This window comes from Ascaphus truei, chromosome 7 (assembly GCF_040206685.1).
Source record: "Ascaphus truei isolate aAscTru1 chromosome 7, aAscTru1.hap1, whole genome shotgun sequence".
NCBI lineage: Eukaryota > Metazoa > Chordata > Amphibia > Anura > Ascaphidae > Ascaphus > Ascaphus truei.
In genome coordinates, this window is record NC_134489.1 from 85949482 (window position 1) to 85962786 (window position 13305).

A 13305-nucleotide genomic window follows, 5' to 3' on the forward strand; every position below is an offset into this window, starting at 1 on the left:
TTTTCCAGCACGTGAAAATAGCTTGACATGGCAAATAATGTTGAAAGACAAAAACTAAACATTACTTCCCGATGCCATCTATAGCATGATTAAATACACCCGCAGAACACAAAAAACAACTGATTTCAAGAGAGAGATATGGTTTTCCCCAGAAAGGAAAATGATGAGGAAATAACACTTGCAGAAAATCCATATTTAACAGAAGATTATGTTACCTGCTATTGTGACAAGACCACTTTCACCAACATCAACAACGTGATTGCGAGATATTGATTGGGTATCTCGAGAGTTCGGATTTGTAACCAATGGACGAATGCCACTCCAAGCCGCAAGAACATCTCCTCTTCGAACTGTTATTGAAAAAAAGAGACATGGTACTACACAGTTTGGCTGAACTACGTGTGTAAATACAAATGTGGAAATGAGATTCAAAAGGAAATCAATGGTTAAAACAAATGGGTTGATTATATTTTTACAAAAAAATTAAAGCCCAATTTTCAAAAGTTCAATATCAGATTTAATATATTTTCTTGAACGGTGCTTTTCATTATATTGTCTGGTACACCAATATTCACGTATACAAGTATTTATTTAAAACTTTTTCCAATGTGCTAATCACCAAGAAAACTCAGTACTAGAGTTCGTCTAGGGACTTCGGGAATACACCCATCCCAGATCTACATCCGGGACCTATCAAAAACATATTGGGGAACAACGAGGAAGACGAACGAAGGGCAGAAAGCATGAACAGGAAAGCTGGTATTGGGCACATTTATATAAAACACCTAGACATATCTCTATACAGTACAAGAACATGTGATTCCACATAGCTTGTATAGCTGAATATCTAGATTTCTTTAAATATGCTCGCATTTGACCTGAGAAAAAACTATCCCAATCTAGATCGTAATATCCAAAATGGGGTTAAAAAGTTTAAAAAACAAAAGTTGTAAAAAAAAAAATATATATATATATATATATATATATATATATATATATGTGTGTGAGAAAGTAGGCAAAATACATACAGTATATGTAATGATATCTTTGCATGTTTAAGTCAAAAAGTCCTATACAACAGTGAACAATTTGAGGGAGCATAGCTATGTTAATGGAAACATCCAGAGAGCAGCAATCTCTTAACCTTCAACCTTTAGCTTTCAACTGTCTTCTATCTTCAACCAACCCTATAAAATAGGTGGTTAACATTGCAAGTGGCCTAATTGTATTCCGAGGTCCCAATTATCCCAGCTTGCATGGCAATCAGACCATCTCCTTTCACTGGAGATTGCTAGAGGGGTTATTGATGATGTTAGTCAAAAACTTGATTTGAATAGGTTTGATGCTACCATCACCTTCATATTATTCTGGCCATGTATACAAAATAATTAATATCTGTCATTCGCCACTGTATGAAACCTATGTAATAAATAAATATGTGATTAAAGTACATGGGTATATAGTTGTATAGCCTAAAGGTGCATTTGATATTTTTTTTTCGTGTCACAGAAACAAATTAGGGATGAAACTTGTCTCTTCAGATAGTAAAATCCCTGATATTGTGAACTTTTCTCGAGGCAAATAGAAGTTCAGGATGAGAGGGGTCCCTGGTATCTCTGTCATTACTGATTAAAATTAGCAAGGTATGACTCTTACTGCTACTATCAAGCAGTTGGCACATCATTAGTTAAAAAGATTGTTTTCTATTCTGGATGTCAAGCTACTGTACAATACAAATATAAAAAGGGTTTTGGCAACGCCATTTTAACCAGTGAACTTTAAACGCACCAAAGAGATACATTGGGTGTGCATGTTAACAAATATGTTCTTCTGTTACTATGTTAGAGAAAGTAAGATGGTTGAATTAAGTTGTACATATTCCAGTACATTTTAGAGACTATTAAAAAAACAGACCACCACAATTGCACAGCGTAAATTACAATTTCTTGCACCTACTTTAAATACAAGGAGTTTATATTGATTCGCTTATATCAAGCTGAACTGGTTATTATGGAGTTGGACGCTGTAGACTACTCAACACACATTTCCAGGTTGAGCAAGACATCAATCCTACTCATTACTATTAACTTGCCGCATACTAAATCATTAAAGGACTGTATAAATCCTCTACCTGCAGTGATGTTTCCTAAGCATATTTTGCAAAGATGATGATGTTGAATATACTACTTTGTTAGAAATGTGAAATATGCCCGCACGATAACTCATGAGAGGAGTTGAGAAAAGATGATATTCTGCCAGCCTGTTAAACTGGACTAAATGAAGTGCTAATCACAGAAATAAAATAGCATATTACATTTATAAACTAATGGAACCAGGAAGCGCTGCTTATGAGACACTTTAATTAAACAGCTGGAACATATCCAAGCCTGTGTAAGTCGATAACCTTGGCACCGTTTCTGGCAGGGGAAAGGCAGGTCTGCAGCGAGTTGATATGGCTAGCACAGTTGTTCATTCAATAACAGGCAATCTATAAACATAGCTAATTGCATAAGTGAAAAACAGCATGTGACTAGGTGGGGATCCTTAAGCAGAGAAATAAAAATAGTTTTTGTGAACACTAAGCTAAAATTATGCTTCACACAATACTATGTTCTATAGCCAACCACTGTGCCCTGTTTGAATACATAATAGAATAATGAATAGAAAATCTAGACCTTTTTGAATATTTATAAACACACACATATACCACCCTATATAAAAGGATTTTAAAACTCCCCCACTAACCTTCTATGAATATAGAAGAGATGTGTTTAGAGTTTCTGTTATACTCCATTCATAATGAAAATGCAATTTTTGGAGTCAACAAACAAGTAGTCTCTCCATATTTTGGTGGTGGCTACTTTTCTTTTCTGACATTCACTTTCTATTTTGTTCTGGCCTCTGTAAACATATACTATACATAATTTATAAAAGAAGAATGTTGATGAGCAGTTCCATTCTAAGAGGACAGACTGCTGCTTTCTAGATTGCGGATTAGCATCACTGTAATGCAAAGAGCTCAAAAAGTAGTTGTATACTTTTGACCCAATTTTGTAGCTTGCCCAGAACGGACTTGCACTATTATTATGCAATCACCCTAATTTTAGCCCCATAATGCTTTTCATGTAAAATGTATATGCAAAAGCACATCAAAATATGGAAATATCCCCTGTAAAGTAGAACTAAATACAGCTATTGAAAAACATGTATTTATTTTTTTTAAAGTTTGTGTTTTTATCCACTTCAATGGGCATAAGATTCAGTGAAGATGCAAAAGGGAACATCTGCATCCCACTTGTTCGCAAACATTTATAAACCATGTACTTTGTGTAATAGACAAAAGGAGCCTGTGCAACAACTCCTCTTCATCCACATGAATTTAACTACTCTAGACCGTAGATGAAGGAAGCGGCCTCCCTAGCCATAGGCGGGGGGGCTTCATGACCAGGGGGGTCTGGCCTTCCCCTCGCTGGCCCGCCCCCACACCTCCCTCCCCAGCACAGGGGAGGAGTTTCCAGAAGGCCTACTTAAGGCCAGCTGGCGGGCAGCACATCCTCTTTTGCTGCCCGCCAGACGATTTCCCGCCCACCCATCCCCTTAAGTAGTGATTGCAATCATGTAATGAACGGCAGCAGAAGGTTGAGCAGGGCAGGATATTCCCAGGAATGTGGACATATGCATTGTATGCCTTGTTAATGGTTCTTTGTTCCATTACAACACAAACAGCTGATGCTGTGCTGAGTGAAAGGATGAGGTTCCGAGCAGGAGGGGTCATTGTCCAGTTTTGCCTTTGTCGCGGCAGCTCTTGGGGGGTAGGTGCTTTTTCTTGCCAGACTGGGAGCTGGGCCGTTTGAGCCCGGGGGGAGTACGAGTGGGCAAGGTCAGTTATCCATGACCTCGAGAGCCCGCTCGCGTAGGGGACACGAGGTCAGCGGTTCGAGGGCCGGCTGACCGTCCCCTCCCCCTCCTGTCAAAGGAGCACTCTGGCAGGGAGTGCATTTACCCCTTTAGGTTTTCTGTATAAATAAATAGCCGCGGCCATTTTACCTCCAGTTCCCGTTTCCTGTCTTTATTTGTACGTTACATGTGGGTACAAGGCGGGGGGAAGAGGGGAACCGCCTGGAACCTCCCTGGTCATGCGATATCTGCTACGTATACTGTAACACTTACGTGTATGTACTGATGCAAGGAAAACCTTCCAGTGGTAGATCCCGAGGCATTCAAGATAAAACATACAACACACACAAGCATTTACCTATCCCAAAGTCAATCATGTTTGGCCATTCTCCTAATCTGCCCTCAGTAGAGCAGAAAATAAGCAAGCTCATATACAAACATGGATTAAGTAGCTGGGCTTTAAAAAGTTGAGTCGAATGACTCACTAGAACCAAGTTCTAGTCACAATTTAAAATGGAGAAAGGGCTAACGGACATTTTGACCAATATTTACTAAGTTGTGCTATTCTATAAGATACATTCCAGTGCCAGAAGATACTTCTAAGCCCATTCAAGTGGGCTGTAACAGATAAAACACCAAAAAGGGTCTTATGGAAGAGCCCCTCTTCATCAACATGGGTCAATATCTTATGCACTCTGCATTCAATAGGTCACAAAGAAAAAAATGCAATACAGTAGTTATTAATATTGTAATACAGCATTGTGCATGTATCTGGAGTGCACCCATCTGACAAGATACTTGAATGGACCAGAAATGTGGAACAACCAAACTATTGATAGAAGAAAGTTCCAATGTGTTTAAAATGATAGAGGATGAAAAGATCGGATAGGACAATTCAAATAGAGCAAAGATCATGATGAAATTCAATACGAAATCGTACTCAGAGACTGGATGCTGTAGTTTTCCTGGGTACCAGTACAATAGAATGACTTGAGATTTCATTCCATCTATTACAGAAGCCTATGATCATGTATATATTCAATGCAAGTGTAATCGTCTATGTGAAGGCTTACATGTTAATAATAAAAAAAAACACCACAGGGGTGCATAATGCAGAACGGCAAAAAGGCATTTTTCCCAAAAATAGAAATAATGACAGATTGCTGTCGCCCTAAAGGAGACAGAAATAATGACAAATTGCTGTCATCTTAAGGTGCATATTAAATAATTGCATACTTCACAAGCAGCAGCTCAAACAGCTGCAAAGAAGAAACATTTTACTTTTTGCATGTTGTAAATTATTGTAATATTGAGCTTGTTCTGCAGCACTACAACCAGACCCAAATTAGCAACATGGGCCTGGCCACGATCCAGGGAGTCTTCATTTAAGACTTCTGCTTGTTTCAAACCATTGCACCCCTTCAATTTATCATTAAATCACCACTCCGATCACAAATACAAGTACAACGTATATCTCAAATTCAATGGCGTACAATTATGAAAGGTTTATATATTTTGTACATTCCAGAGCAAAGCTGTAATATGACTTGTAATTGTATGATAAACGCAAAAAATTAGAATTAGGAGTCAAAGACTTTGCATTTCCAAACCTTTGTCTTGTTTGATAGAAACCTATTTTGATATATTGCTCTAATAAATGCTATTTTCTGGCTTACCTTCCACATCAGGGCTGAGGTAGTTGCGCACTTCAGTTAAAATAAAATTAATGTCTTCCTCCGTTGGAATGGGATGGTGTGTAACTTCGGTTGGCGTGTCTGTAGTTCCAGCGATAGTCATCTTCAACCATGGCAGAAAGAAAATAACTCGCCCATCACTGGTGGCTGGGTCAAGCAATCCCATGTGATCTGGGCTGGAAGACATGATTTATCCTTGATCATCAAATAACTTCTTTTTTTTTTTTCCCCCATTCATAAATTGCCATGGGACTTACAATAAACGCATGGCAGAGGTTATGCCGAAGAGATGCTAAACATACAAATTGTGAAGCACATAACACGCCTTCTCACCACTGAAGCAGACATTTGCATCTACAGTATGCATCCCATATAACGTTTTTGTTTAACAATTAGTGCACAGTATTTATTCAGAAAATGCGCATTTAACATTTAGGGGGTTATTCGTTACACTTAGATAATACCTGATCAGAGAACAATGGATACTCCCATTGTCTTGAATGGAAAATTCCACAGGACAGCACCCTGATTGGCACTATCAGAGTTTAATGAAACATTTCTTCGTTTTTCTTTAATTCCTCTGCATACATGAAGGTGAACCTTGTTTTTCAAAAGTCTGTTTACTGTAAACTATATTTTGGTCCAAAAACCATATTACCTGCATTTCCCTGTGTTTTATTTACATGAAGTAAGGCAAGAACACAGCTGCTAATGTCCTCCTTCGCTACCAGAAGAATCTACAAAGAATTACTTTAAATCACAATGTACTTCTATTTGTCAGTGAACGGTTTAAGGATATGAATGTAACACTGTTACAGTACCTGTAATATCCAGGCATCACAATATGCACACCAGCGCTTGGCTGGCAGATGTTTAGGACCTCTTGATTATCCATTTTGCGCACCGAGTCTGTGAAAGGCCCTGTTGCATTGATAACACATTTTGCTTTGACATCAAATTCCTGCCCTGGAAAAGAAAAACAGCATTAATCACCTACCATGTGTTGCTCTGTTCTGTGACACCCAAGATGATTCACTTATTTATGAACAACTCATTGTGAAGAACACACCGACACTCAAAATGCCTAATAGTTGAAATTATTAAAGGCTACTTAGAGTTACTGAATTTGTTTCACTTATGCAATGCTACCATGATGCTAAGCATGGACCTTCTTTACCTAATCAGTAACAAAAAAAGTATGTTTTAAAGTGAGATTTATTTTTTTTATATAGTTGTTTTTCTAAGTGTAACTCTCAACAACAATGTTATTTGTAACTGGAAAGAAAAAGGATGAAGTTAATTATTACACAGTTGACCATCTTGAATTATCACAATGTTTCCCATATATTCCCACACTCCCCTCATCAGACTTATATTATGGACTACTTATATAATGCAGAGTTCAAGTGCTATGTTCAAGTATGTGGCATGTGCAAGTTTGTATGCGCTGTTTCTTAACAAAGCGTTGTATAGTCAATTAAAGTCTTGTATATATCAAAAACACATGGGTCTGATTATAAATATCATAATAAATGAAATATCAAAATCCCTTTCAAAGACTCAAAGGGTCTGTGAAGAACAAGAAGGGTTAAACATTATACCGTACAGAACTATGACCGTCTGGCAGACTACAAGTCATATACCTGTTAGAACATCTCTGCAGCGTGCGCCACAGACGCGCTCCCTGCCGCTTTCTGAATCTGTCTTCTTCAGCAAGCGTACCACTTCAGTGTAATTGGCTGTGGCAGCACCATACCTGGCAGCAGTGAGGGCGATGGCAAGGTTCATTCGTGCATCGTTGTGTTGTCCTGCAGCAGAGGACAGAATCAAAGGAAGGACATGAGTCACCTCAAGCCACTGACTTGTGGTATGGAAGTGTGTCAGAACCGATCTGTCACATCTGTCCCTGTCACATTGAATATACATGATGGCTGGCTAGATCTAACAAGAATTATTTAAAGATACATTGTTTCTTCCAGATGATAGAATTAACCTGCTATCCATCAACAGTGGCTAATTTAACGAACACATGGCCTATTTACATGAGCAAATACCTAATTACACTATTAATACAATTCAGAAATTTAAAAAAAGTGTGTTTATTTATTAATGGGACGTATGACAAATCCCTAGGAGGTCTGAGGATGCATTAAAACAACAAACTATAAATCTCTTAAAGTAGATAAACAATGTATTTGCAGTCCTTAATTCAAAGATAGGCCGTTGGTGTTAATTAACAACCCTTAATAACACATACAGTCAATACATACAAATCTTTAACATAGATTATTTTTACAATCGTTAATATTGCTCAAGTCACTAAATAATTATAAGATGAAAATACAACTGCTTTGAGAAATCAAGACAAATTTGATGTGTTTACATCATCAAACCTCTTTCATAAAGGAGAACCAAGGTAAAGGATGATTAATCTCTTTAAATACAAGCATCACAAGAGACTTTCTATTTATTATTTCCTTGGCTTAGAGAAATTACTCCATATTTCTGGGACCAGGGTCTGTGTGCTTAGAATAATTAATTTCTGATTCCTTGATCAGTCGTGTTAGAACTCAAATCACAGTGTGCTAGAATCAGTTCTAAGCAAGATAATACTGATACAAAGGATGGGAGTGTAATGGATATGGTTGTTGATTTATGCTGCTAGCACACCTAATGCTTAATACAAATGGTTTAGTAAAATATCTTGCATATGATATGTCTGTACGGCTTTGAACCGGTACACACAATCTGTCTATGGCAAAAGGGCAAAGAGGGGATCAATGTTTAGTGGGTCAGATGTCCACTCCCCTCAACCCCTCGTTGTAATGAAGTTAAATCAATAAACAAGCTATTTATTAGTTGAATGATGTCGTTTTTCTTAGACAAGAGAATGACGAATTTTAAAAAAGTCTGTGAAATCATGAAGAAAATAATAATATGTTGATATTGAGATGGTTGATTTCAACAGCAAATGGGTTTACAATTTTACATTAGGACCATAGTATTGAATGTTATACATACAGCATTGTGTAAACAATATCGAAGAAACCGCTTCTCCATTAAACTCGCTATTTGTTTAATGAAATCTCAAAGAGCATGCGCATAGCAAAGACAATAGTTTCCACCTCCCCTTAGTAACCACAAGCCTACAATTGTTCCTGTACTTTTATCTTTCGGATGTGTTCCTCATTTGACACATTCAGGCTGAGCAGCACGCTGATGATTTCTGTCAGATTCAGACAGATTTCTGGTCTCTCTATATAAAGCAGTGAAACCGATCAGTTTATTCCATGAAAGAGCATCACAAGGATCAATGTGAGACTGTGGCATTCCTTTAACCAGTTACGTGCAGAATGCATCACTGTGTAGAGCAGGAGTGGCCAACTCCAGTCCTCAAGGGCCACCATCAGGTATATTTTTAAGGATATCCCTGCTACAGTAGAGGTGGCTCAATCAGTAGCTCAGTCGAAGACAATCACCTGCGCTGACGCAGAGATATCTGTAATACCTGGCCTGTTGGTGTCTCTTGAGGACACAAGTTACTCATTCCTGGTGCAGAATAATACTGTACAATGCAAGTTACTTTTTTCACTAATGTGGTTAAAACCAGAAAGCACCCTAAAAGCAGTGACAGAACATAACTGGATAGTGTATGTATGAAAATATTTTATTTTGTCATCTTTATTATTGTCAAGATTTCAACTGCCTTTGATTACACGGGCAGCAGGAACTACTTATTACGCTCTGTTGGTTTAATACATGAATGCTGACTTCTAATTAAAACTCCAGAGAAATCATTCTTTTTAAAAGAAATGTTTATCTCTAGAGCAGTCACAGCATTAAAAAGTTGGAATTATCACTGAACAGAAGAAAAAAAAAAAGAGGATTCTATACTTTTTTGGCAAGCAATGCCTTTAGATATTTTTAGTGCCCTGCTCTCGTTCAACGATGTCACAAACGCCAGCACACGGATGTTCACTTCCCGTTTCTTGCGGATCGTGATCACTGCTCCGAGAGAAAAATTCACCGACATACAACACGGGTTATCACACCGCGATCCTGCGTTATCTGGCATTCAAGGCAATGGCAGTTAATGCAGAATCGTGGTGCAATAACCCATATCGCATCTTAGGGAATTCTTACGTGACTTAGGGTATATATGAAGTGGTTATTCAGGTTTCTTTTGGACGAAAAATGTCAATTGAAGTCCATGGGGATTTTCTTGAAAGTGGGGCGAGCTGTCGTTTAGGTCTATATATAGAATTAACCCCTTAGCCACGATCAGAAACCAAGAAGTGGATTTTCACTTCTATTTCTAACATTGAGGGTGGGAACCTTGTGATCCCAATGCTAGTGACTACGTGATGGCACTAAATGGGTTAAAGATTGTAGAGGGAGATTCACCAATCTCCAATAAGGATCTTCACAGCTTTGTGAATCCTGCCTATATTCAGCAACAGTAAAGGTGAAACCCTTAAATTACAATGTTTGAGAAAGCACAGTAAAGTTAAAGTGACGTTACCTCTTGGGGGGGCACTAGGTGAGAAGCAGGGGGTCTCCGGAGCTGAACCGTGTCAATTTCAGCTCCGGGGACCCCTGCTTCCCGAGATACATACCTGTAAAAGGGCCGCCAGTAGCAACCACAGCAGGGCACAGAAAATGTCTGTTTAAGGGTCCCGCATGCCAAAAGGAAGCCTCAACGTCATCTCTTGCAGCTTCCTATTGGCCTGTGTGACGCGGAACCATTAAACAGATATGAGATTCCGGCAGCCCCTTTACAGGCAAGTATCACGGGCAGGAGGGAGTCCCGCAGCTGAAACAAATTAACGCGGTTCAGCTCCGGAGACCCCCTGCTTCACACCATAAATGTAAAGCTCCTACGGTTTCTTTGTCAGATGTATTTTACATTTAATGTAAAATGTCATACATTTACACACTACGGATCAAAACAATATTCCCCATTAAGAGAGTGAACACCAATTTTTGCCATACCCAAATTATTTTGATAGCTTTAAGTTTCTGTAACCCCTTTCTGGGATTACTATGTATATTTAAGGCGTTAAGGTCCCTAAAGGGTTAACTGCCCTTCAACATATTTTTGCAAAGTAGCTCCGAAGAGGCTTAGCCACGCCCACATTCTGGAAGATGTTAATTCTGCCCTCAGGTGCAGGATAGTAAGTATAATTCCAATCATGCCCACCTTCTAGAAGATGTTTAGTCTGCCACCTGTGTCATAAGGACTAAGCAACATCCAAACCCCTCCCCCTGTATCTAGGGAGATGGTAATCTCACAGAAGGGTATATATGGAGTTGCAGAAGCTTCAAGGCCCTTAAGTTCCTGGAGAACAAGAGGAGAGGAGCCTCACTGTATATATCGTCTTTCCTTATGTGTGTAACTATATGTTAGCGAGTATGGTCACCTTTATTATTTTGCAGTTAGGGACACTTATAATGGAGGGTTAGGAACGTCCTAATCTCCATATAGAGGATGTGCATGACACTCATGCCAGGGGATTCCTCAAGAAGGGCCCCAGGGTGTCATACAGAGGACTTGTCTTCAGACAAGACCAAATAGCACACTAGCAAGCCAATGTAGGGACTAGGAGGGATCTGCACAGGATGACAGGACTTGGGCTCCTCGATAGAAAGTGCACCCCTGCATAGAGTCCTGGTACGCTGCTAGCAAACCTCATGTCCACATGCAAGGGATCACCGTTTATTCACCCAAAAAGTGCTAACAAGGTTACAAGCCATGTGCCTCCCTGGGATGCTGCCTGATCACCAGAGATGGGTAAATGTTTTTGGCGAATTGGGATCCGCCTCAGATAGGCCAGTTCCTTTGGTCCGCGGATCAGTCTCAAAAAGGCCAATCTGCCATTCAAAAAAAAAAAAAAAAAGACAGAGCAATCCGTTTTCAGACAGATTTTGAACAATCCGCCCCGCGGAATCTTACAAATCATTGCTGGATTGTTAAAAAAGGAAGGCGGACAGTCCTAATTTTTTTACCAGACGCATATATAGATCACCTCAAACGTCCCTCCAAATAAATTAGGGAGACGTGTGTGCTGAAAAAGGAGCACACCTGAGGTACCTAGCTGCCAGATATGCAAAGTATATTTAATTGCCTCTGATCCCACACTTCCTAAAAGCATTTCCATACAAACTGATGACTGGAATGGTGTCACACCCAACAGGACTAAAACTCACAACCACTGCTTTCCCAAGAAGTCACAGCTCTAGCAGTGTGAGCTAAACATGCTGATGGGTAGTGTCACTGTCTCATCCTACTTTTGAGCTGCTCACTGCTCCCAAATGTAACTAATCTATTAGGTATCTCCGTTGTATGGTCTCACCAGGAAGTAAAAGTGGTCTGATTTTAACGGAAGCCAGGGGAAGGGAGTTACTACAGGTATATGCACTAATTTTGGTGCTACATGAAGGATATGAACAAAAGTGGCTACGGAATACAGAGCAGGGACAAAAATATTCACTGTGCCATCTGCCAGACACATACCAAATTGAAATACTTTATTTTTAAATAAATAAAACACTACAAACTGCAGGAAGGATCCGACTTGCTTCCCACAGCACACAAAGTGTTATTGGATTGTCAAGTCTAAGGCACCTTAGGAATTGGGTGTGCTGTCAGACCCAATAGGATCAGAAGTTCAACCCACACAATCTCTGTTATTAAGAACAGTTCTAGCAGTGTGAGCTAAACCAGCTGATGGGTTGCATTGCACACGTTCTACTAAAAGCATAGCTCCAAAGGGATATCAATTTGTTGGTTGTACTTGAAGCACTTTCAAGGTTACAAAGTAATAATATGTACTGAGGCCTATGAGTTACTGAGGCCAAGTGACATATAATTAAAAAAAAAAAAAAAAAAAAAAAAAAAAAAAAGAAGACGATGAACAGAACATGGGCTAATTCACTCTACTGGGTTAGAAGAAAATGGTGCCACCTCTGCTGCTCTAGGAATTACTCACAGGGCCGGACCTTAGACGTTGCGTGGCCCAAGGGGGCACGCTGGCAGCGAGCCCCTCCTGGTAAAAAAAAAAAGTTAAGGGGACTTACCTTGACAAGCGGCTGTACTCCAGCAGCTTCGCTCCATCATGACATCACGGAGGCATGTAACATGTTGCCATGGTATTGTGTCATAATATAATGTTGCAGCGTTATTTCACGTCGGTCACCATGGCAACGTGACAAGGGGCGGACCGCTCCAGGAAAAGGTGACTTCTCTCGCAAAGAAAAAACACACGCACCGCTCAGCAAAAAAAACGTTCCACCTGGGCCGGGGGCCCCATGCTCCCTACTCTTTGTCGGCACCCAACTTCCGCCCAACTGAAGGGGGGAACTGGAGATGTTTGGGAGCCCCACGCTCCCTCCAACTCCCCACTCTGGTCAGATAGAAGTTGGATCCTGGCGCCAACAGAGAGGGAGCGCTGGGTCCCTGAAGGCTCGGGGCCCAAGGCGGCCGCCCTGCTCACTTTGCCCCAAGGCCGGCCCTCGACAGGAAGCACTATTATTATTTGTAGACGAATATTCTGATACTATATGGATATTAAAAAATGTCATCTTATTAGACGAGATCTGTGTTATCTCGTTTATATAGATTGCACAGGGGGCATTACATCACTTCTATGTACCCATCTATTTATTTATAAAAAATATTTTACCAGGAAGTAATACATTGAGAGTTACCTCTCGT

The 13305-nt window shown here is 39.8% G+C and overlaps 1 protein-coding gene across 7 annotated transcripts in view; it reads right to left on the bottom strand.

Annotated features, from left to right (window-relative positions):
• GPD2 (glycerol-3-phosphate dehydrogenase 2) overlaps positions 1 to 13305 on the bottom strand; it is a 183579-nt gene that overhangs the window by 83009 nt on the left and 87265 nt on the right. For all 7 annotated transcript variants that reach the window (XM_075609355.1, XM_075609356.1, XM_075609354.1 and 4 more), the window contains exons 7-10: positions 7235 to 7399; positions 6413 to 6557; positions 5574 to 5767; positions 216 to 350 (exon numbers count right to left, since the gene is read on the bottom strand). In XM_075609355.1, coding sequence (XP_075465470.1) covers positions 216 to 350; positions 5574 to 5767; positions 6413 to 6557; positions 7235 to 7399 — 639 coding nt within the window. The remainder of the gene's footprint in view (positions 1 to 215; positions 351 to 5573; positions 5768 to 6412; positions 6558 to 7234; positions 7400 to 13305) is intronic.